Source organism: Cydia pomonella, chromosome 10, assembly GCF_033807575.1.
Source record: "Cydia pomonella isolate Wapato2018A chromosome 10, ilCydPomo1, whole genome shotgun sequence".
NCBI lineage: Eukaryota > Metazoa > Arthropoda > Insecta > Lepidoptera > Tortricidae > Cydia > Cydia pomonella.
The window spans coordinates 7721834-7747403 of record NC_084712.1 but is presented as its reverse complement, the minus strand read 5'-3'; the positions used below and the strand labels follow the sequence as shown (position 1 = coordinate 7747403).

The 25570-nt window shown below is 36.0% G+C and overlaps 1 protein-coding gene across 2 annotated transcripts in view; it reads right to left on the bottom strand.

Moving 5' to 3' along the window:
* The window catches only part of LOC133521979 (extracellular serine/threonine protein CG31145), a 132426-nt gene that overhangs the window by 63009 nt on the left and 43847 nt on the right, over nt 1-25570 (bottom strand). For both annotated transcript variants that reach the window (XM_061857141.1, XM_061857139.1), the window contains exon 2: nt 21752-21784. Coding sequence is in view for 1 of the 2 variants with exons in the window: in XM_061857139.1 (XP_061713123.1) it covers nt 21752-21784 (33 nt within the window). In the remaining variant the exon portion in view is untranslated. The remainder of the gene's footprint in view (nt 1-21751; nt 21785-25570) is intronic.

Sequence of the window (25570 nt, the reverse complement as noted above, 5' to 3'; positions counted from 1 at the left end):
ACGCTAGCTGACGCGGGTGCACGGATCGGACGAGCGGGTTAACGAAAAATAGTATGAGCAACGCTAACTGAAGCGGACGCGTGCAGTGGATTTCACCTACAAATAGAACCCGCTTGCGTGCGCACGCGGCGGGCGTCCGCGTCAGCTAGCGTACGCCCTAAATAATAAAATCATTGCTTTATAGTACTAAAACCTACATCAAGTTTCAGTTCGCGGGTGTATAAAAAATACACACTGTCTGTATGTAGTCCAATAATTAGCATTGGCACTGTTATATAGTTTAAATAAAATGCGCACAGAAACAAAGGCTTTAGACTCAGAATTTTAGGTTAAATTACGATTGCACTTTACACCGGCACCGGTAGGTACGCGATTTGCTAATATGTTATGAAACCGTACAGATGCGTGCGTCATACTACACTATTAGCGACCACCATACATGTCGCGCCACTCGTGACCATAACAATACTACAACTGCATAATCAATTGTAAGTACATGCTAAAATCTGAATGGGAAAACTTATGTTATTTTAACCACACGACGTTAACATTTTAACTCCCGAATAACACTAGACCCTAGTGAGTGTTGCCAGAGTTCAACTGGGGTGCGGAGTGTTAGGGTCGGCAACGCGTAGGTACGAGTATGTGTTACACCTCTGGAGTTGCAGGCGTTCATAGGCTACGGAGACTGCTTACCATCAGGAAGGCCGTATGCTTGATTGCCACCTGTTTGTTTTATGTTAGTATTGTATTTATTTTAAAATTACGCGCAGTAGAATTTAATGTAGGTATATTGAGCACTGCATATTGAGGCAAGTTAACTTATTTACTACCTATACGTGAGTTTATATGGCTGTTAACTATATCGTACGTTCCGATAAAGTGTCCGACAATGTGCAAATATGGGAAATTATCGCACGTTTTGAAACAGGTGATATGTCACATTAATCTTTGTATCGTAGTTACCTATGTCTATAGGCCTTTATATTATACGACTTAAAAACGACAGACCCCCAAAAACAAAATAACTTAACAATTTTTTGCATAAAAACTCATGAAAATTGGTAAACAATAAATATATTTTCTACTTTGAACAAACTTTAGATGCTTTAAAATAACGCTGCGCACAGTTCGCAGTAAAATGCAGAGAAAGATTTTCTCATTTTGCATAGATAAGAGACAGTTGAGGTTAGCCTCTCGATTGGAAGGAAGCCAGCGATCGCGAGAGCTCTTGACCTAGAGATACATTTATAAACAGAAAAATCTACGTTTACGCAGATACTAGGAACGTAGCTAGGACAACGGAAAATCAAAGAAAGGGATTCTACAAAGCGCATATAATAATTTACGGGTTTAATAATGAATAAAGCAAATCAGATATTTTTCTTAAAAACATTGTTGGAGTGGCAGGCGTACATAGGATACGGAGACTGCTTACCATCAGGCGGGCCGTATGCTTGTTTGCGACCGACGTAGTATAAAAATAATTAACTGGATTCACAATCTGCCGAAAGAAATGGCCACACAAAAGATGCTCGAATGGCTTGGGCACTACTTTTGCTCCCAGTCTCGTTTCGGCCGTCGACAACGATATCGTCGATAACTGTCAAACATGACGAAATGTTCTGTGAAAAAATACGCTTATAATAGCAAAAGAAAAAACAAGAATAAAGGATGCCATATATTTCTTTCAGTGAGTTCTATTGATATTTTAACAGAACTAATGTGAATTCGCTGTAATTTCATGGTATTTAATAATTAATTCACACGCTATTCATTTTGAAGTTTATACTTGTACAATCATCATCACACGTTATTTAATATGCTTAAAAATCATATATATAACATACCTAAGCATAGAAAAGCTGAGGCCTCGTAAATACTTAAAACGAAAGTAATTGAAATATTGATTTAGTTATTCTTTTGTTATTATGTGTAAATTAAAACCGTGTGTATATATAGCGACGATATTTAAGTAGTGTAGAAACATGAGGCTGATTTGAACTTACATATTGATCACATTTCGATATCACTTGGCTATGCATTTTGCTTGCAGTTACAGTTCATAACATATTTATCAATAAAAAAGTCGAATGTTGCTCCAGTTAGTTCGAAAACCACTGCACCCCTTAAAGGTCGCCCGCTCGATCCGGATGACACCAAGCACGCATTAAAAAAAAACTTCAGAGTGGGTACCTAACTTAAAAAAATCTTATGAGTGAGAATTACTACTAGAGTCAAACAAAGTATCATTTCACTAATGCAATTCCCGTACTCGACTGATATCTAATGTGTCGTACCGGCATGTTACTCATTACCTCGCCTAAATTATGTGTGACAGAAACTTGGCAGTGTCACTAACGTATTTATCATACTTAGTGACGGATGATAGAGTTACATACTTTGATACTGATCTTGACGACTTGTATCAAAATTACATACGTTGAAATAGGAAGAGGCTATCCCAAGGAATGCAAAAAATATTAGCAACAGTTCTAAAAGTAGAGGTTTCAGGATTTTGTATTGAGAATCTATTTCGAAGGCTATTCACGTTCAACTTTGCCTGAGAAGATTGCTAGAAGAGGGCTAACTGGAGACGCCTTGTCTATAATTTTGTGTACAAAACAGTCTGCCGATTTGTACGTAACTTAACGTACAAATAGCCATGTCAGATAAATGTCAGTCCATACAATAAATATGACCATTGGCCAAGGTTTTCGACAGAAGGGTAAGCTCTTAAAGACGACTCCAGTTGTTAAATCATCCAAGGCTAGAATAGGTAACTATTTAATTTAAGACCCGATTTACACATTGATTAGCTTTAAGTGCGAGTTTTTACGCGTACTACTAAATCAGGTCTAAGGATAATGCTCTTTATCATTCATCGCCGTGGATAAAACATCCATCGCGTTCTGGCAAGTGCAAATGTAATGCATAATATCTCTTTCATTATCCATAATGATTACTATAGCTTGAATTGAATGTATTGCGTGAAATAAATTAGATAGGTAACCATAAATATATAATTATAGAGACGTTGAATGACCAACATCATCATAAATGACAACTGTGGCAAACACCACACCTAACCGAGGGAACCTACGAAAATTTCCTTGGAACAAGTTCAAGATGTGATCATTACGTAAACTTGCTCAATAAACAATTTGGACGTTGTCGATATATGTCATCCTTGGCTGATTCTGTGGATTCGAGAGAGACAGGAAATGTGGGAAGCCGTGACGACAGGTAATTGGCCCGGGACGCCAACAGGTGGCGGTGTCGTCGCCCCGTCGTGAACTAATCCCCATTGACGTGCGTAAAATACTCGGGACACTATTCTGGCACTGTGTTCCAAACGCTTAAAGAATTATCAGTTAAACATCGTGGAACACGCAGAATAATTGTGATCGCTGATTATACATGATTGTTGCAGATCTTGAGGTCAATTATACTAGTTTTATACCTAACAGGTATTCACACGCAAACTACTCTGAAGCCAATATTTAAAAGAGCCTATCTAACGAAAATTTTTGAACAAGATGAGCTCTGCAGCTTGTGTTAGTAACGTTTGGCGCTTGCTTACACAAATAAACAATATGTAGGTAATAAAATTTGACGTAGAGTTGGTCTGTTCATAATATTCTGAAGTAATGTTTTTACGTCGGTGACAAACAAGCATACGGCCCGCCTGATGGTAAGCAGTCTCCGTAGGCTATGTACGCCTGCAACTCCAGAGGAGTTACACTAATTTTACGGTTTAAACTCACTTGTTTTTCATCACTCGCGCGACATGTTTCGGTTACAGCGCGGCTTACGTGGGCGATGATTCGCGAATGCGACGCGGCGCGGCGGCCCAACGGCATTCGGAGATCACCCACGTAGAACACTTCCATAGGTATCAAAGGATTGAATACTTAGGTAAGACAATGTCTTAGCTTAGGTCTCCTTTCGCAAGTACTAACAGTGCGAGCAGCGTTCACGACGGCCGTGCTTCGCGTACTGCTGCGCGTCGCGTCGCACGCCGAAACATGTCGCCCGAGTGACGTCAGTTTAAACCGTAAAATTTGTTTAATATTAGTATGTTTCACGACAGTTTAAATTAAATTACATGTACCTCTATATTGATGTAACTGTAAAGCTAGTGATAGAGTCAGATAGACACTAAATTTAAGCCAGGGATAGAGTAGGCGACAAATGTCCCACGTCGTGACGCCGGACTTCGCTCGACATGTCGGGCGATATTGCGCACCTTACATACGTTCTCGCCAGACATGTTGAGCGAAGTCCAGCAACGCCGCACCACAACCCCCGACGTCGCTGGCGACACGTGTCTTCGGAAATTTGTCGCCTACTCTATCCCTGGCTTAAATTCAGTGCATAACATACTTATTATATAGCGTAATTTTTACATAAAGCATAGTTCATATAGAATTGGCACATAATTAGCAATGTTTAAAAAATAATAATTCCATGGCGGGAAAAAAATTGACAATTACAGTTCAATCACCAACCTTCAAAGTATTAATGGTGAAAATATTATTTTCCTAGCTTTATGCATTTTAAAGTTTTCGGCCATCAAAATTGAGAACAGGAGATTGATCGTGCACAAATACTTCGAAAATTCTTATCGATCCCGGACCAAGACAGCTAAGTCGCTTAAGATGCTAAAAGCTAGTATTTGTAGGGTCATAAAACGTTACAAGGAGACTCTATCAGCCGACAGGAAAACACAAACTAATCGGAGGTCTGGGACAAATAACAAGATTTTGGGAAAAAATTCCCAAGGTCACTCAAACAAAATTCAGGACGGTCTAATTACGATTTATCCCAAAAATTCAAAGAAACTTCTAGAGAGATAAAGATGATTCACCTCAGAGGTGGCTATAAGAACTATCGAGCAATAAAACAGTCAAATCGGACTGTTAAACAGATCCGACAAGCTAAAACACTAGCTCGAATATTGGACGACCCAGTATTGACAAAATTCGAAGGTTGCTTGTTGTTGGACGACAAGACGTATGTAAAACTCGATTTTAATCAACTACTCGGTTCGAAGTTTTATATGGCCAAAAATAGAGGTAATAAACCCGAATAATATAAGTTCGTGAAACTTGACAAGTTCGCAAAAAAACATATGATATGGCAAGGAATTTATAATTTCGGCTGTAAGAGAAAAGTTTTATAACATAGTCAACAATGAAGTCGGACCTTTATATTAAAGAGTGCTTAGAGAAATGAGTATTGGTATTTATTAGAACCCATAACGGTCCTGTGAAATGTTGGCCAGATTTAGCCAGCTGCCACTACCCAAAAAAAGTTTTGGTATGGTATGCTAATAATCAGGCCAATTACATACCCCGCGAGATGAATCCTTCGAATTGTTCCCAATTTCAATCTTTCAAAAACTACTGGGCAATCATGAAAAAAAATTAAATAAGACTAGTCAAATTGTCCAGGGTATCAATTCATTGCGATCTACAAGAAATCAATACGCCAAAAATGTCGACAAAAGTGTTGTTCAGAAAATGACGGGGGTCCATTATGAAAACAGTTCGTAATTATTTACATAACAGAGTTTATTTATTTATTTATACTTATTTGAAAGCTAAATACATTACTATTTAAAATTCACCATTCATAACTTTCTTATTTTATTAACTTAAAAAAATAACAATCTTCTAGTGCGTACCAATTCTATATGAACTATGCTTTATATCATCATATATTCGAATGTTACTATGTAAATAAACATGATGCACACACCTAGACAGGATGTATTTACGACAGTAGTAAGTACTTTTAAATGTTGATATTACTTAAACCCAAGTAATGCAAAAGGGCAACATAAGTAGTATTTACGTAACAATTGGAATCGTATACGACCCGCCCAACAATATTAATAACGTATCCAACACATAATATTAATACCACATTTATGTCATTGCCGTCTTATTGGTTGACTTGTTTTGATATTCATTGCTCACTGCTTTGTGCTAATAATATTACTTCCTCGTTGCGGCTAAGTAAATATAGTTGAATTATTAGGCGAGGTTTAGACTAGCAAGAACTTGCATGCAATTTTCATTAGTTACATTGCGGTATCATACATACCAAACAAGTATTACACACTTATTGCTAAACAGAGGCCATAAAACAATTGAGCTTGTAAAAACTTGTGTAAGTAAACAAGTTTTTTTGCCGATGAATTAGATAAGTACTGAAACTACAGATTTACAGAATCATTAGAATCAGTAGTATAATTACGTATAAGTCTAAACAACGAGTTATCTAGAACTTCTAGTTTAAAAGGAAGCGAACATGCTTAATACACCAAACCAGATCAGTAGTAATACCAAGAAGTTTAGTGAGATCTGAAATAAGATCAAGTAAGATTTAATTTGTAATACGCAGCATGAAGCTTCTTGAGCCAATTAAATATGATTAATAGTTTTGGATTTGATCTGTATCAATATTCCTGTAATTGATACACCTATTGACCGAGGCTCATTTTCTTCCGCACGCGATTTAACTGGTAATTAGATAAGAATATATCCTGATATAACGTAAACACGCACGTGCACAGTCAGTAACATAAATATCTATGCATTTTAGAAGTTTACAGCTGGAATAAGGTAGGGGAAATACGGACAAAATGACATGTATGGACAAAATAGCATAGTAGGTTTATTTCGAAATTGTCGGGCTAGTGAGTTTACCAACGCAGCTACACCTCACAGCTGCCATTTTTACAATTTTGCGAGACGCCCAGCCGCATTGATCCCGATGATTGAGGATTATGATACGATGTAAAAATTGTCTTCGTTAGGCCCATGCTTTATGTGATCATGTTCCAAAGAAGACCAAACGTTTTATTTGTGAACTGTCCTTAGAATTTTAGTATGACATGATGTCCTTACTTAGTCATTTTACCCACACCATATATATAGATAAAATGTTTTTTGTTATTCCTGTAAGTATAATTTTCGGAATATATACTTTTATATCGTTCCGATTCAATTATGTTAATATTAATCAATGAACTTATGATGGTTATTAATAACTGAAACTGATTATAATTACTTTAAATGAAGAGATATGATTAAAAAACAAAACACGTTCTCATTTTATCCGCTCTTCCCCTACAAAAATGTATATTACACATCTATATTGGCAACTGTACTTGGGTCATTTTAAGTTTAAGGTTCAGATTAGCTGCAACTCGTAATTGGCAATTATCTGCAATCTTACTAATTCTAAGTCCGTTAATTGAGTTTTATAGCGTGATGCGGGCTGACACAGTGGCTGAGTAACCGCCAGCCATGTTTTTTCGCACGCTGTTCACGTCGACTCTTGCGCTTCGGAAGCGGAACGAGTGCGCGCACGCGATCACATCCTTGTTGCAGTTTGCGCAATAAACAAACAGTGTAACATGAAAAGTGAAAACTGTGACTATTGTAGGAATGTTATCATATATATTCTGCCTATTTACTGATTTCAGCAATATCTGTTTAATAGGATTTTAACTGCTCGCATATTCGCATCGATCACTGTTATGTTTAGTCTTATATTAGTCACTAAACGTTTAGGGTGGCTACAGAGTGCTTTAGAAGGCAGAAAGAACTTCTAAAAGTCAATTTGTCCACCCATCGGACAAATCCTAGTCTAATAATTGAACTTAATAATTGCCTATCTGTGTACAATAATCAGCTAGCAATTTCTTAGGTACCTACAATTTAGGTAATTAGTGCCTAAGATAACATTAGGCTAAATTACTAAAATGAGAATCATAATAGACTTTGTCATTGATTTGTATATTTACTCTTTCGTCTGTATATTCCCACACGTCAAGCTGAAGGCCAATTCGAGCACTCGAGATGTTTATTCGAGATTCTGTGGGAGTGATACTGTCATCTCTGACAACAGAAATTCACAACAGAGATGTATAGACGACTGAGAATTGAGTCATCGTGTAAGTTATTATGAAAAAAGATGGGTATGCTTTAGGATTTCATTATAAACATGAATTATGGGGTAAATATTTCACAGATCGTCCATTTTTTTATTCTACATAACTATTCGCACTAAATATACATATGTAACTCTAAATTTAAAATTTATAATCACGTCGTGACTATCTTAGCGTGTCTGATAAATATTGAATTTAATTCGCTTCGCCTATTTGATATTCGTTATTTGTTTGTTCGATTAGATTTGTTGTTGAAAAGATATTGTACAAGTATATATAAAATAAACTGGCATAGACCTATTTAGCCATAGTTTTGTTTCTTCGTTTTTTAGGGTTCCGTACCTCAAAAGGAAAAAAAACGGGGAACGTGTGGAGGTACTGAATTGAAATTAAAACCATATAAGTACTTAGATCTAGTCCTTTGAAACTGTGTAAAAATCAAACTTCTAAGTTAACGTGAAAAAAGGCAAGGTCGTTTATGCCACAAAAAACGTATATTTTGACACTCAAAGTAAACAAAACTTATAGGGTAGGAACTTTCCGTTGACCTAGTACATACTATGAAATTTGGCAAGTAATGTCGTCTTGTACTACAAGTACAGTAAAAAATCGGAAAACTATACATTTGTAAAAAAATAATATTATGGATCCTCTACACGATGGACCATCATAGTGGCCACTAAGCTGGGCCAGCGTGTAGAGAGGGTAGTGGTGTCGGATGGCTTATGGCGCAGCGCAGCGGGATGGCGATGGCAAGGCCACGGTGTCGGGTTTTCATCCGCACATCAAAGGTAGTGGGCCAGCGATGGCTTTACGCATCTACACGTGGCCCATACCACAGTGCGTGCTCGAACGCGGTCGAGTGTGGACGTTCGTACTGTGTATTATTTTGATTAAAAATGACGAGTACGTGGCCGCGGCCGCATCACGAAACGATTTATATTGGGGAGAAAGCGTTACATGGAACCCTAAACATAAAGACCACAACTATAGAAATTAGGTAGCAGGATATTTAAAAAAAGTTTTTATAACAGATAGTGCACGAATTAATTAGAGGATTAGGAAAATTACATATACATTACGCAGACATCTGTACATACAGTGATTAACTAATAAAAAAATATATACCAATACTAAAATAAATAAATATTAGATACCTACATATCTAAATACATATACATACATAATTACTCGTACATATATGCACAATGTATACCTTACACAGCGGCACATTAAGGAAGAGACAAGTAATGATTTTTCAGTAACGTTTTAAAGCTTTGATGAGTTGACGACCACGAAATTTAAATTGATTTAGTTGACGACCTGTCTGGTCTAGTGGGTAGTGACCCTGCCTATGAAACCGATGGTCCCGGGTTCAAATCCTGGTAAGGGCATTTATTCGTGTGATGATCATGGATATTCGTTCCGGAGTCATGGATGTCTTCTATGTATGTATTTAAGTATTTATACATATGTATATATTATGTATATTGTTGTGTGAGTACCCACAACACAAGCCTTAATGAGCTTTCCGTGGGACTTAATCAATTTCTGTAATACTGTCCTATAATATTTGTTTATTTCGATGGATAGAGAACATTCACCATAATCTTCTACGTCATTTCTTTTTAATTACTTTATTATTGTGCAGATTAAGAAAATGTTGGTACATGACGTATAAATAACATGCTGCATCGGCGAATGCTTCCACGTCCATCTTGGAAAACGAATAGATCGCAAATGAATGTTGCCATCGTGTAGTGGTGTTTGAACCATCGCATGGCCATCTCGCTGGGCCAGCGCTGGGCCATTATGTAGAGGAGCCATTAAATTTGTACGAAAGTAAACGCTCGGTGGGCGAGTCCGATTCCCACTTGTCAAGTTTTTTCATCAAGCTAGCAATGCCACTTCAAAAGTCTCTAGACGGATATACCTTAGTACTGCGCAAAATTCACTATTTTTTTTTATTCTGCCGCCTTTTTCTACTGACAAAACTGGCTTACCAGAGTATATCTACGCATAGTTGTTCTGAGTATTCTCGATCGTAAAGACTACCGTCAAAACAAAGGAGCGGCCGAAAAAGCGCTAAGGGGTGACTTAATTGACGTGCTACGTGGATTTATGGAATACCAATACCCGAGGAATCAATACAGGTGTGTGCGTAACCTAGTTCATACCATCCGGCTTTTTTGTAGCACATCGGGGGTAAACGAGCAGACAAGGATAAGCAATCACCGAAATCATCTAAGTAGGCACACGTTTTCTACACCAGGGTTCGATTTACAGTACGATACAAGTAAGCTGCAGTGATAATGACCCCCCCGCACAGAAACTTGTTTGGCAGGGTGAGTCAGTTATCTCTTTAGCTTACTGTACTCGTACGTTGCCGAACCTTTAAAAACATTATGTTTACCGTGGAAGTTGAATAACAATAATTCTCTACATAACAGTACTGGTTATTTTTATTGGGTTCAATATTCTAGTGGAATGTAAAATGTTCTAGTGGCCTCCAGGCAAAAAATATTTAAGGAGCGTATTCTTAAATATTTTTTCCCAACTATTACGGTGTTCATCTTTCTATCGTCATAACATAACCCAATTAATCTCAAATATATCTCAACCCCCCTTAACTTGGGTTAGTCCTAAAGCATAAATGATAATTCCATGGCGGGAAATAAATTGACAATTACAGTTCAATCACCAACCTTTAAAGTAATAATGGTGAAAATATTATTTTTCTAGCTATATGCATTTTAAAGTTTTCGACCATGAAAATTGAGAAAAGGAGATTGATTGAGCACACATACTTCGAAAATTCTTATCGATCCCGGACGAAGACAGCTGTCGCTTAAGATGCTAAAAGCTAGTATTTGTAGGGTCATAAAACGTTACAAGGAGACTATATCAGCCGACAGGAAAATACAAACTAATCGAAGGTCTGGGACAAATAACTTTGTGTTAACTACGTTTGTGATTTTTGATGATTTTGTTTTTGTTAATTTTTTTCATATATTTATTGTTTTTTTTTTGGTCGTCCTTTTAGTTATCTTATAAAAATATATATATTTATATTGCTGTTAAGTTATTAAATAGGTGTAAGTACAGACCAAGATAAAGTTGGAAGCGATTTTGATATCCCGCACATTGCAAGTGTTATTTTAAACGTCAAACATCTATGAAATTATGACGTTTAGGTATTTAACACTTGCACAGGCTGGACTATCAAAATTGTTGCCAACTTGGATTGGTCTGACTCTAAAACATATCATTCAAGTCATAAGGTTGTTACAAAAATATAAAAACACTAATATATATTATAGTGCACTACCTATAGTAGGTATTTGCAATTGCAGCAGCGTCCTTGTCCTTACCTAGATAGCACATAATTGATAGCATTTTGGTGAATTGAAATACAGCAAAATTATTAGTTTTGTACTTAATATTTATTTGATAAATTGGTGTGTATGATATTAATATAATCTGGGTTATTTCATTTGTCACCATGCCATCAAGTTGTTGCCATTGGTACTGGTAACAGTAACAACTGAACTGAGATTTTTTCCTCGTGTTTCTAATAGTAACTACTGGGAATAATAATTCGCCGATGTTACCACTAAAGTAAAAAGTTATGTCGTAATGGCGAGAATGACCCTTTTTATCTTTTTAACCTCTATGTGTTACAGGAAGCCCATTTCTGATTTTGATTTTTTGTTATGAAACGCTTATGGATTAGCTGTCAACAGTGACATTTTTGGTCCATAAAGACAAGCTAACAGATCAGATAATATCCAGAAACGTTCCCATATAACTTTCATATCAACAAATCAAAATAAACGGGTTCATGGTCTATGCACTGTCACAAATAATTGTAGATTTATTTCTTTTAAGCCTTACTGATAAAACTTCCGCAATCCGCTTCCGCTTCCAATTGAAATCTTGATGACTTCGTTGAAATGCTTCCTTCAACGAAGTCATCAAGATTTTAATTGGACTGTTATCTAAATCAAGTGAACTAATAGGTATAAAGTATAAATAAGAAAATACCAAATCATAGTGGACACGGATTTAGATGTCACATTTATATTCTTCTGTCAAATAGGGTAGTGCTCAAATAGGGAAGGTATAAGGCTATAGGTATATCCAGCTTATGCGTATATTTTCATAAGCTAGGTCGTATTAGGGATAACAACCTAACCTGGCATAAGCCTACGTTTCATATCCATCTGACCTTATTTTCGAAGATCCCTGAAAGATTTCAGGAATGTCCTCGCAGATCACATTGGGATGAAACTATTTAACACGTTGCTTATAAATATATCAATGGTGAGATTTAATAATTTAATGTCTCTACATATTTTATTTACACCAGGGTGTTTCTTTCAAATTATCCAAAAAAGATGTGTGTCTGTGAGATTTTCGCTAGAGTCATAAGTGCCGCGTATGCGCAGCAACGAATAACCCATAGCCGATCAAAACCCAAATAATAGTTACAACCCATTTTATTTATATATATTCTAAGAAAAACAACTATTTAATTGCACAAATTTGTCCGTGTTGTGTACGAACGATACACGCATAGCTTATCACGAATCGCTTAATGAAAAGTTTAATGAGCTGGGCAGTGTTTAGCATTCGACGCGCCGCCGAGACGACATTAACGGAGGTTCTGGCTGTATTAAAAAGCGGCCAAGTGCGAGTCGGACTCGCTCATGAAGGGTTCCTTTATGACGTATTAAAAAAAACTACTTACTAGACTTCTCGTTCAACATTTTACCACTTTGGACACACATTTTACCACTTTGGTAGTGTCTCTCGCGCAAACTATTCAGTTTAGAAAAAAATGATATTAGAAACCTAAATATCATTTTTGAAGACCTATCCATAGATACCCCACACGTATGGGTTTGACTAAAAAAAATTTTTTTTTAATTTTATGACTTATTAAAAAAAACGACTCACTAGATCTCGTTCAAACCAATTTTCGTTGGAAGTTTGCATCGTAATGTATATCATATATTTTTTTTAGATTTTTCATTCTGTTATTTTAGAAGTTACAGGGGGGGGGACACACTTTTTTTCACTTTGGAAGGTTCTCTCGCGCAAACTATTCAGTTTAGAAAAAAATGATATTAGAAACCTTAATATCATTTTTGAAGACCTATCAATAGATACCCCACATGTATGGGTATGATGAAAAATTTTTTTTTTTAATTTCATGACGTATTAAAAAAAACTACTTACTAGATCTCGTTCAAACCAATTTTCGGTGGAAGTTTACATGGCAATGTATATCATATATTTTTTTTAGATTTTTCATTCTGTTATTTTAGAAGTTACGGGGGGGGGGGGGACACACATTTTACCACTTTGGAAGTGTCTCTCGCGCAAACTATTCATTTTAGAAAAAAATGATATTAGAAACCTCAATATCATTTTTGAAGACCTATCCATAGATACCCCACACGTATGGGTTTGATGAAAAAATATTTTTTGAGTTTCAGTTCTAAGTATGGGGAGCCCCCAAAATTTATTGTTTTTTTTCTATTTTTGTGTGAAAATCTTAATGCGGTTCATAGAATACATCCACTTACTAAGTTTGAACAGTACAGCTCTTATAGTTTCGGAAAAAAGTGGCTGTGACAGAATCGGACAGACAGACGGACATGACGAATCTATAAGGGTTCCGTTTTTTGCCATTTGGCTACGGAACCCTAAAAAAATGCAATTAAAGCTGGAATAAACAGCTAATAAGGTAAAAAATACTATTTTATAGCAAACGAGAACTCCTTATGGCTGTGTGCGTGACAGTCGCGACTGCCTGTCGGCTATGGGTTACATTCGTTTTTGACACTTGACAAAAACAGTCATTTAGTAGAAAATAAACGTTCAAGAAAGATTTTTGCCAGGTTGATCATCAAAATCAGTTCTCTGATCAGTACACATCGTATATTATGTATGGTCAAAAATGAGTTATCTTAATTTGATGATGTACACTGACGCCCGCGAGTATATTTTCATTGTTACTACTAAGATACTGTATACAGCTAGTGTTTTTAATATTGGTTAGTAGTCTAGACCTGTAAGGTACTAATGAACTTAAAGGGTACTTAAACCTTCCAAAACTTTTGATATTAAAACCCTATTTTTGTTTGGTAGTTTTTTTATATGACTGCAAATACGAGTATGTTACCATTTTCCGCTCAAGGGCTTAAACAATACACATACACAGATAAATATGTAATACTGAGACAACATCCGAGACAAAGGAACAAATATTTGCTCTTACTTAGCTAACCGCTTCGTCAAATGTCAACCAAGAAAAACTCATAATATATCGACGGGTGAGCAGTCAAACCCGATATGTCGAGCAAATTGTACATATATATGTGACGATATCCAATATCTAGGTTTGACTGCTCAGCCCTCGATATATTATTTTTAGCTTGTTAAAAAAATGCATAGTACGAGTACTTAAGTCAACCGTACGGTTGACTGGTGGTTGGCTGGTTGAGCGGTTGGCATATTTTCAATTACCTAGCTAGTGCGGATAATTAATACTAGTATACTCGTAACCTCTTAGTTATTTTTTTTTATTAGCCTATTTGTGTGTCCCACTGCTGGGCAAAGGCCTCCCCTCTAGCTTTCCATGTGCTGAGTAAGATCCCGCCAATCCCGCTGAAATGCATCAAAGTCGTCCCGCCATCTCTTTCTCGGTCTGCCTCTGCCTCGACTACACTGGGGATGCCAGCTAGTGGCTATTTTAGCCAATCTGTCATCATTCATCCGGCAGACATGTCCAGCCCAGTCCCACTTTAGCCTGGCGGTCTTCATCCCAAGATCGACGACACGGGTTTTGGAGCGAAGCTCTGTGTTCCTCACCCTGTCAGATCTTCGCATACCCAGGATACTCCGCTCCATTGCCCTTTGGCAAACCTTGAGCCGTAATTTTTGCGCCCCAGTTAATGACCAGGTTTGGTCACCATACTCGTAGGTGAGGATGGGTCGACGAGCTTGCGCTTCAGTGCAAGTTAGTTTTTTTAACATGTAATTTTTTTCTCTAACACAAATGTCAAAATGCCAAATAGGGCAAACGATTTTCAACGGAATAGCATCGGAATTGTATATTTGGCAGAGGTTTAAGAATATGAATAACTAATATAACTACCATATTCAGTAAAACTGGTTTTTACTAAATCGTAAATTGTCTGAAATGTTCTATATACCTATTCATGGCGAGAGATGCATCGAAACATCCTATGCTCGTTCGTCTTCACAATTGTTTGTCAAATGCAATGAATTATTTGCCCACTTGCGTATTTAACTTTAATTGATCCCACTACCCTTTCGCTAACTGTTCAATAAATGATCATTATGTAGGTACAGCCAGTATTTATTGTCATAAAATTGGGTACTGTATCATCATGATACAAAGGAAGTAGTATCTTCTCGCCGCAGAATTACATTCTCATGTATATTATCTAATTTTGTTACTCATTGAATTTAATGTGTTCACGGAGGACCAGCGTCAGGTACTACTCCAGTAGGACCTGGCATTATGCTGAGTGTTCATCTTTTTTAGAGTTGTTACATTTTTTGTTTCTCTCTCTCTCTCTCTCTCTTTCTCTCTCTTTCTCTCTCTCTATGTGTATGTGTGTATTGTATAACTGTATACTGAAATATATGATATCATATTCTATTCTATAAAAATTAGGCGAATACTTTGTCATTGAATAAAACTACTATACTCGTACAATAACAGAACGTACAAAGTTATAAAGGTTGTAAACAACTGTGATATCTTATATCTGGATAAAGCTGTGACTAAAATCCACATATAGTTCCAAAAGCAGTTTATGCGTCAGTGCGTCACTCACTGCGGGACATCAGTTAGTAATCAAGCAAGCGTCGCGGTGCTTAATAACCGATACAACTGGAAGTTGTTCCCATGCTCGACAAAACGCATCGACTCGGGGCCACCAGCATAATGACCCCGACCTTTATTAATTCATAAAGTAACGAAATTCATTTTTAAATTGAAGATTCAATTTAAAAACTCTGAGAGAGAAATTCGAAATCGTGGTATTCAAGATTTTCATACATCGGTTCAGTAAAGTTCAGTTGTAGTATTGGAATTATCTTGATTATTTTAATTTGTACTTACTTAAAAATAAAAATTCCGATTTTTTTCTATAGAATGGGTGTATTTTGAAACTACATAATAAATTTTACCGTTAGGTACAGATATATGCAGAGAATTACTATATAAATAAAAAATAAAATAAATAAAATATTTTTATTCAGTAGCTTAAAAAACAAATTACAATATCTGCGCTGGTGCCTCTTTTTAAGTGAGAAAACACTTGTGCTAAGAGAGCACCGCTCTTCCACGCGGTTAATTTACAGTAACTTAGATGTAGAAAGTATGTTAAACTATAGAAAAGTAACAGATACCTAACAACATTTTTTCATTTACAAAATTTTTATCAAGACACTATTATGATACAAGAGATGCATTGGGTACTTAATATAAAATAGACGTGTGTGTGTGTGTGTGTGTGTGTATGTGTATGTGTGTGCGTGCGTGCGTGCGTGTGTGTGTGTTTGTGTGTGTGTGTGTGTGTGTGTGTGTGTGTGTGTGTGTGTGTGTGTGTGTGCGCGCGCGTGTGTGTGTATGTGTGTGTGTGCGTGTTTGTTTGGGTCTATATCAATGTTCGCTATACTTATTTTGAATTAAGTTTTCTATTGCGTTGTAGCTTTTAGTTTTTAGCCATTTAGTTAACCTATTCTTACACTCGTATGTAGTGCAGGAATAAATGTCAATGTGTTTGTTGATCCGATTATACAGATTGCAAGATTGTGCCTGTTGCTGTCTTCTGGCAAATGCCGTTTTCACTGTATGGGTTTTAATTACGTTAATATTTTTCCTACGTGTGCATGTATTGTTTGTTTTGTATGTAGTTCGCTTATGTGTTTTTAGAATAAGATTTAGAATGTACAATTTTCTCACAGACAATAAATTGCAGAGTGAATAGAGTTCGTTAGTTGGGAATCTGAACGGCTTTCGGTGCATGACTTTTAGCAATGCTCTTTGAGCTCTCTCAAGCTCAAGAAACTTAGTCTTTGTGGCACCACCCCATACAGAGATACAGTATGTGATGACGGATTGAGCCAGCGATACGTAAACTTGATTAAGCACAGTTTTTGACACTACATGCCTAAGATTTTGGAAAGTCCAGGTCAGTTTGCGGATCCTATTCATTATGTTCTCAGCATGAAGGTGCCACGTGAGACGCTGGTCGATCGTAACTCCAAGGTATTTTGTGTATTCCACTTTGCGAATAGATGGGCAGGAGCAGATGGCTAGTTGGTTGCAGCAATTATGTATCCTGATTGAGAATTCATTTCCTGGTTGTGTACGGTTACAGTTGGAGAAGCAAATAAAGTTTGTTTTGATGGTATTTAGGGTGAGCAAGTGTCTCTGCAGCCAGTAAGCGATTTTGGTGAGGCCAAGTTCTGCAGAGAGGCGAACTTCCTCCCACGTGTCTCCTGAGAATACCACAGCTGTGTCATCTGCATAAGTGAATATAGTTCCAGCCTCAATAGACATGTTACATAATTCATTTATATAGACTAGGAACAGCGTAGGGCCTAGGACACTACCCTGTGGTACTCCGTAGGATATGGGGCGTTCATCACTGATATAATTACCTAGTTTTACCTTCTGTATTCGGTTCTGGAGGTAACTAGCTTAATTCAAAAATAGGCCCTTGAGGCATTGTACCAAGGATGCTGGTAGCATTTACTCGTTGTATCGCAATACTGATACGTTGTGCGAAGAAGCCGCCAGCTCTTCGGTCACCAGTTACGTCAACCAGACGCCTCGCGATTCCTGCAAAATCTTGCGCGCGCTGGGACCCCATGGACCTAGAGTTTCAACGCTAAATGGTGCGAACTGGTACTCTCTACCGAGGCTCTTATATTTATTACGTTAAATTATTCCGGGAATTATTTTCGAAATAGAGATATTTCTACACTTTTTTAGATTTTAGGATTTTTATGTTATTTCTACTCAGAATCACGAGCCCTTAAGATCCTAATAGAAGAATAAAATTGCCCGTCTATCAATTAATACTGTATTATTAATAATAATATACAATACTTATACTGGTCCATTAGAGTAAGTTATAGGAATAGCAATAACAGTCCGCCATTTTACCGGTCGTCGCCTTTCGCAACATGGGCCTATTTGTCTAATCGATTATGACTGATGAAAGTTATGAAACATTAAATAAGACAATTAGGCTGACTCGTTGCCACCCGCTGTGATAATCTAAAACCTAATTTTATTGCTGAAAAAAAATAACTTCTTACGACATGCCACAATATTATTATATTGCATTACTTCTACGTGGACGTGGAACTGTAATACAAAATATTTTCCCAACGTATCTATTGGATTATTTATTTTGTCATGATTATTTATCCACTTGTCATTTGTAGATTGTGACACTAGGTTGGCACAATGTTATTTTGCAGCGTAAACAAAGCATGAAATAATTGAAAAGATTCCAATGTATGGACACAGAGTACTAAAAGAAAAAGAATTACATCTTGGACAACCTTGCTAACTATTCCAATACCCCCATAGCTCCATGAGCGCATTTTCTATGCTCCTTATGTTCGGGAGGAGCGATCAGCATCGGCAAAGCTGTGTGTATTGAATATGTAGAATAATCTGATCTGGGATCAACGGATTTTTCGTACAATTTTAGATCCGGTTTGCAAACCCTTATTATGGCTTTTTCACATGCAAAGATACCTATCTTTGTTATTTATCAAAGTCACCTACCTAGGTGACTGCAAAAAGATGCTCTGATTCCTTTTAAAAACGTTTCAAGATGGTTTTATCACAAAATTGTAAAGTTTGCCCTTTCATGCTACGCCACTATTTAAAACACGTGCTTGTTACTAGGGAATGTAAACCAGTTTTTATTCGTATGAAATTTGGGTTAATAACCGGTTATTAACCGGTTTTTTCATAAAAACAATAACCGGTTTACATTCCGTACTTGTTACTCTGTTTCTTTAATTCCTCTGTGGTATGGATCGTAGTCCTACGACCACAAGTAGCTCATATTGACCGTCGCGTAGAAAGCAGCAGTGTTCCCGGTGCACTCATACATGTCGGAGCCAGCTTTCCAGAAAATTGCGAATGTCTGTTCAAGTGTTCGCTGACGTCACAGAAGCAGTATCGACTGACAGGCCAATTCGAGTTTTAGTCATTCGATCTGTTTCCTATATACTATGCTATACTATTTATGTGCAATAAAGTGGCATACATACATACATAGATACATACATACTATGATTTGGTTTCAGGTTCAGGGTTTTAAAGGACCTTTAAGATGTAACTACTCCATTGCCGCCTGTTAAAATTGGCTAGCCAAGTTGTAATCTGTTGCGATTTATATTCGTGTAGATATAAAAAGAATGGATTTACTTCAAAGAAGCCAAAATATGTTGAATTCAGTATCTATAGGTACAAATGTTTCTGAAGAACAGAAAGAGAATCAGAAGTATTGATCAAATTTGATTAAGTACTATGTACTTAACTAAATTAATTTTGTATTAAGCAGAAACGTCTGCAATGCTTTGTTTTTCACCTTTATGCCTGATTTTTTCACTTTTAATTGACCAAGCGTTAGCTCCGTTTCAGCTTGGGCAAAAATGCATTCGTATGTTCGGATGTTCTCCTCTGCAGGTCGCATTTCTTAACCGATTTTCGTGAAATTTTGTGAGCAGGTACGGTAGTTAGATATTTTTTTATTGTAGTATCGTTTTTTGGAAAAAGTTTTAAATGGCGGAAATTGGCATAAAAGACTTAAGCGCCAGTAGAGACTAAGACCTTTGTGAATACGTTGTGATAATGAGTCAACGAAGTAAGTATATCAATTTTTATATTTTTTATTGTAAGCGTATCGCGACGTCTACAGCTTAGTGAGCCAATAGTTTATTTATACACACTTATAAGTGACTAATCATATTCAAATTTTGAAAGGAATATTAAGGTAGTTCAATATAAATGTTCCATTCACAACATTAGAGCAAAACATGTTTACATAAAGTATATACTGATTTATCTATCTGAAGAATATTACATGCAATACAAATTTAAGTAGGTATTATGTTTGAGGAAAAACCATTATGTTATTTTCCAACAAACATGAATAACAACAGAGTAACTTTATATAAACAAAGAGTTCGTACTTTTATATAACACCTTCGTATATTTTATGGTTTCTCACTTCTTTCCTTACTTTTGTTCTTACTTTAGTTATATAACACCTATATTATATTGCTTCTATGTTTATTGTGTTTATAATATTCTTAGAATGCATAAGAATTGTTATACTATCATACCTACACTTAGCATTCCTAATGAAGGGTCAACTAGAAAAAAGAGTTCACTCAGAGTTCACAAACCCGCAAGGTAAGAAACTTTGTCAACAAAAAAATAGGAATCGTGTTTGTAATCTGTGGCAACAATTACAAGTAAGCACCTATTTGTGTTCTAAAATCAAATCGAATCGATAAATACAATACATAAACATACGTAGGTCTGTGCAAATGGAAGCACCTAATGATTGCGGTTACAATAATCCGCCATGTTATAAAACAGTGTCGCGAAGCGCATAAATCGAGCATTGTGGGGCGCGCGTGAGATCGGTACCAATCATGTACACTCAATAGCAATAAAAGCGAGTCATTTTGAATGGTAATTTCCATAAAATATAAGCCGTTTTTATTGCTCTTGAGTGTAGATCGTTGATTGTCACCGGGGTGCTGTTAACGGGCCGCGCTTCTTTCTCTGGGGCTTGATCGACTGCAGTACGGTACTATTGTATACTTATCATAAGCACGATTTAAAATCGTAATGACAGGTCTTTAAAATCGATAACGAGGATGCTTCATAAGTACTGATTTACAGTTCATCACCAGTCCCCGTTAACTAAACAGTATTTTCCGAGAACACAACATGCAACAGTCGCTATTAAAATACCAGAATATTATCTATTTCTTGAGAATCTTTTAAATTCCTTTTAGTATACACTGAAAAACAAACGAGACAATATAACATTCGTCCTTTTCAGGTGCATCGTTAGTTTTCTATTTTGTAAGATTCTTTGCCATATCTCGTTGACAGTACTTGAACAATATAAATATGCATACTTGATGCAATCAAAATGGTATCAAGCTTTTTCTGATCGATTCTTTCACGAAGTAAACATTATATGGGATCCATTCATTCATGTTTTTCCTTCGATTACCTACCTAATTTACATGAAATAGTGAGACATTGGCTTGGCGTAGTAGTTCTAATAATATTACTTACTTACCTATAGTTGTATGTTATGCCAATTTGTTTTTAGTATGCATCGCTATATACTAATTTCTATGCAGGCTTCCATACACATCACATGCAAATCACGAAAGGCGTAAAATGCGATAAAAAGATGCGACAGAATGTACAGATGGCGTCCGGCTATAATTATTTGAACCAAGATCCTAAATCCCCACGAAAAGACCCACTGTACCTTCAACCATAATATAATTGCAGAGAAGATAGCTATCTAATTATTTATTAAACTCATTTTTTTTTTGATTAATAATAATGATCTTTACGAAAGGCTTTTACTACCTTTTGAAATAAAAAGTAGCCCCAAAAGTAGTTTGTCTACAAACGTCGACGTAAAAGTCATCCCAAACAATCAAATATAAACTTACCCAGAGAGAAAGTAGAAGACAGCTTCCAGATTTCTGTAAACAAATAAAAACTTAATTAAATAAAATTGAGGAAATCACAAATATCACAATATTTTGAGTATCTACTGCTCAAAGCTTGTGTTCAAATCATACAATTATTTCCGTAGATATTTGTATTTATATTGAGAGATGAGATTGTATCGACCTTGAGTAGTATCATTACGCGCACAAATAAGTGCAAGTCATGACACGAAGACGATGATTGTATGATCGCATCAAAACAATCATATTAAACGTTTAACAAATTGTTAAATCAGAATTGGCCTCTCGTGCATCAGTACGGCGCAGTCGTGTGTGAACCGAATCTATATAATGATATTAAAATCAAAGTGATATCAAGTTTTGTTTTTGAAAATGAACTTAAATTACAATACTTATATGCATGTATGACGAACATAGATATGAAACAGTTCAAACAAGTTTACTGTACTCGCCATAAGGAGTACGGTGCAAAAGTGTAAACATATCTTTGAAGTCGACTGTACAACAAAGGAAGGCACTCCTACGCAGTGATAAATCCAGTTTATTAGTTAATTTCGTCTGCGACTTGGAACTAGGAATGTCCTCCGCGGTGCAGGAAACTATCACACGTCAAACGCAGGATACATGTTTAGTAACAATAGGATGTGACGCAAGCTGATCATTAGGGTGAGTATAGGTATTGCGATGTTATGTTTATTATATATGTATATGTAAAATAAGAATTTTAATTCGATCATAACATAATCCTCGGTTTAGGTTAGGTAAGTTCGGGCGGTTTATTTAGATACTAATAATTTCAGTATGCATCGAAATTATTATTTTGTTGCTATCACAATTTACCTGCATAAATATATATTCTTAAGGGAATCAGAGCGTTCTAGAAATAGCTAGCAGTTATAGAAATAGCTAGCCAATTATGAAAAAGACTGAACTGTATTCTTAAAGGAAACTAAATGCTTAAATTTTGCTAAAGATTAATCTCGTCTCACGATGGCGCGCCCCACTAAAATCTACATGATGGATATAAATATACAAATGACAATTTTATGAAATCATAAAGTAAGTAGGCTGTCCTTCTTGGATTCAAACTAACATAAGTTAAAGACTCATATTCCCATCGCCGACAACGTTAAATATCTGATCGACAAGTAATAAATATTAATAACCGTCGGTAATGTCAACAAATAGCCATCAACCCCCATTAGTAGGGAGGGGAGCATCGGTCATTAGTAGGAACATTTCAAAATCAAACGAACTTGGTTCGCTGACGGAGCGGGAAAGTTGTGCTAATTGCCTCGACTTACTCTTTTAACAGAAAATAAAAACTAAATTAGGTACTTAATAAAATGTAAACAGTTGGTAGCTTTCAGCATAAAAATGCTAACAGGTAGGTAAACACTATTTATACTATTTAATTAAACACAATTAAACAAAAATACCTGGCTGGAAACACACGGCACCCGTTTATTTAAGGATTCCCAACTATACAACTTAATCTCGAGCCTTTTATTAACTTCGATCCGGAAAACTAAAAAAACAGCAAGCTAATAGTTTATTATTAGGATATATAATTCATCACTTCGGAATTTCAGGAAATACTCGTTATTAATTTTTAGCAAGCCTGTATTACGTAAATTATTGAATATAAGGCCCATTATACTGGCTTCATTAAACTAAATATCGAAATTCTGCCTGACTCTAAATAAATTACCTATAACTAATTATTAGTTCGAAAATTGTACAAACAAACTTCAAACGGGTAGTCAATTAAGAAGCAAGGAAATAGTTCAAATAATTAAATACCTTTACCACAGCCTTTCTTGCCACTAAATTAGATATGTACGAGTACCTACTTAGTATCTAATAATATTTTTTTAGTTATATATGAATCGCTTAAAGCCAATTCTTAAAGCTAGTTGATATTGAACCAATTTTAAAACTAAACATTTTAGGATAAAATGGATAAACTTTAAAAGTAGACTGGCATTTTGGTTTTTAGTTTATGACACTGAAAAAGTAATACTTATTATCAATTTAGCATAAGATACAAAAAAAAAACATTTTCTTGTGACTTACAACTTGTGTGAGAAAAATAATCACTTCACTGCAGGAAGGAATCAACAAACTACCTACCTATTTATAAAAATAATATACCTAAGTCAAACTTGTGCACCACAACAAAGCAACTACAGGTTCAAATCGGAAAACGGAAAAGCCGGATTGCATCAACTTCTTCATATTGTCATATGAAATCGAAGCAATCGCACTGTGGCAATCGAGATGACCTCCCAATAATCGAACCCCACTTATGAAACGGGCTTTAAACAACAACGGTTATATAACCTACAGTCATGCTCAATGCCGACAGCGTCCAGCAGTTAAGGTCCCGAGTTTACAATGAGAACTTTTTAATAAAAATACAGACCGAAATTAAAATTCCATTCCAGTCATATGGCAATGACAATGGCCCAGTTGCTAATGGGCCGAGCTCCGTTTTTTTAACGTGCTTGTACATGTAGTAACATTTAATGCAAATAGGTACATACGTATGAAATTAATTAAATTTTAATTAGTTTATTCGTCACGGTTGCGCACAGATTTTAAGCTGATATGCGCAAAAATTCTGTCGATTTGTTTTGGTACCTTCATATTTCTAAACTGATTCAAATTTTCAGTCAGTAATTGAAAATATAGATTTACTTACAGTCAACTACTACACTTAAAACGATATGTTTACATTTATTTATTTATTTATCAGTAATCAGCCTATGGACGCAGCTCTAGTGTTAACACCCATGTTGTCGATGCCGACATTGCCGAAGGAACGGAATGAGAAAGAAATTGTCTGTCTGACCGTTTTGATTTTTGCTTATATTGTTGCCAATTATGTATGCTAGGCGTCTGTTCATAGTGCATTTAATTGGATTTTTTTAGCGCTGATGCCGCTGATTGAAGTAACCTTGTTCTTATAAAAACAAGAATATAAAAAAGCAAAACATTCACACAGGTACTTGCGAAAAGAGAAGAGTCGTGGAATGTATGGGGTCCAATAGAACTGGTATAAAAAATAATCTAGGGCCAAAACAAAAAAAACAGACAGGAAAATGTCGAAAACGTTTATATGGAAAAAAATACCACTAATCTTTCCTCTTAAAACGTCGACTGAGACTAAGAGGTCTTTCTACAGATTTGGACAAAGGAAAATTTCGGAATTCGTGCACGGTGAAGCAAAAACAATTAGGCACGCCTACACTGTAAATATTACTAGGTATAGTCATAGGCAGGTCCAAGATCGTAAATACTCTCGTTTCTTCTTGAAAAATGTTATCATACAACGACATAATTCATAAATATAAATAACAGTATCAAATACCGGTTTGTCTGAGACAAGGTCGGAGACAGGTTTCGTGCGATCTGTCATGACTCGGTTACCGACAAAATGTCCGCTGCCGTAATAGTTAATGTCATTGACGTAGAATATTGTATATTATTTATCATTTGAAGTAAATGTGTTATACAGATAATTTAATTTTACAAAAGTACTCTCCAGTATTACCTTAAAAATATCCAAAAATGCTTTCATACGTGCGGATGTTCTCTTCTACAGGTCGCAATTCTCAACCGATTCTACTTAGTGAAAATTTGTGAGCAGGTTCGATGATTAAGTTGTTTTTTTTTGTCGATACCTAATTCAAACTGGTCAAATATAATAAGTCAGCCTTAAAAATACACAAAAGAAAAATAAATTATGGTAGGTATACAATATGAGACGGAATCGTGGTTGGTCGATTTTCATTT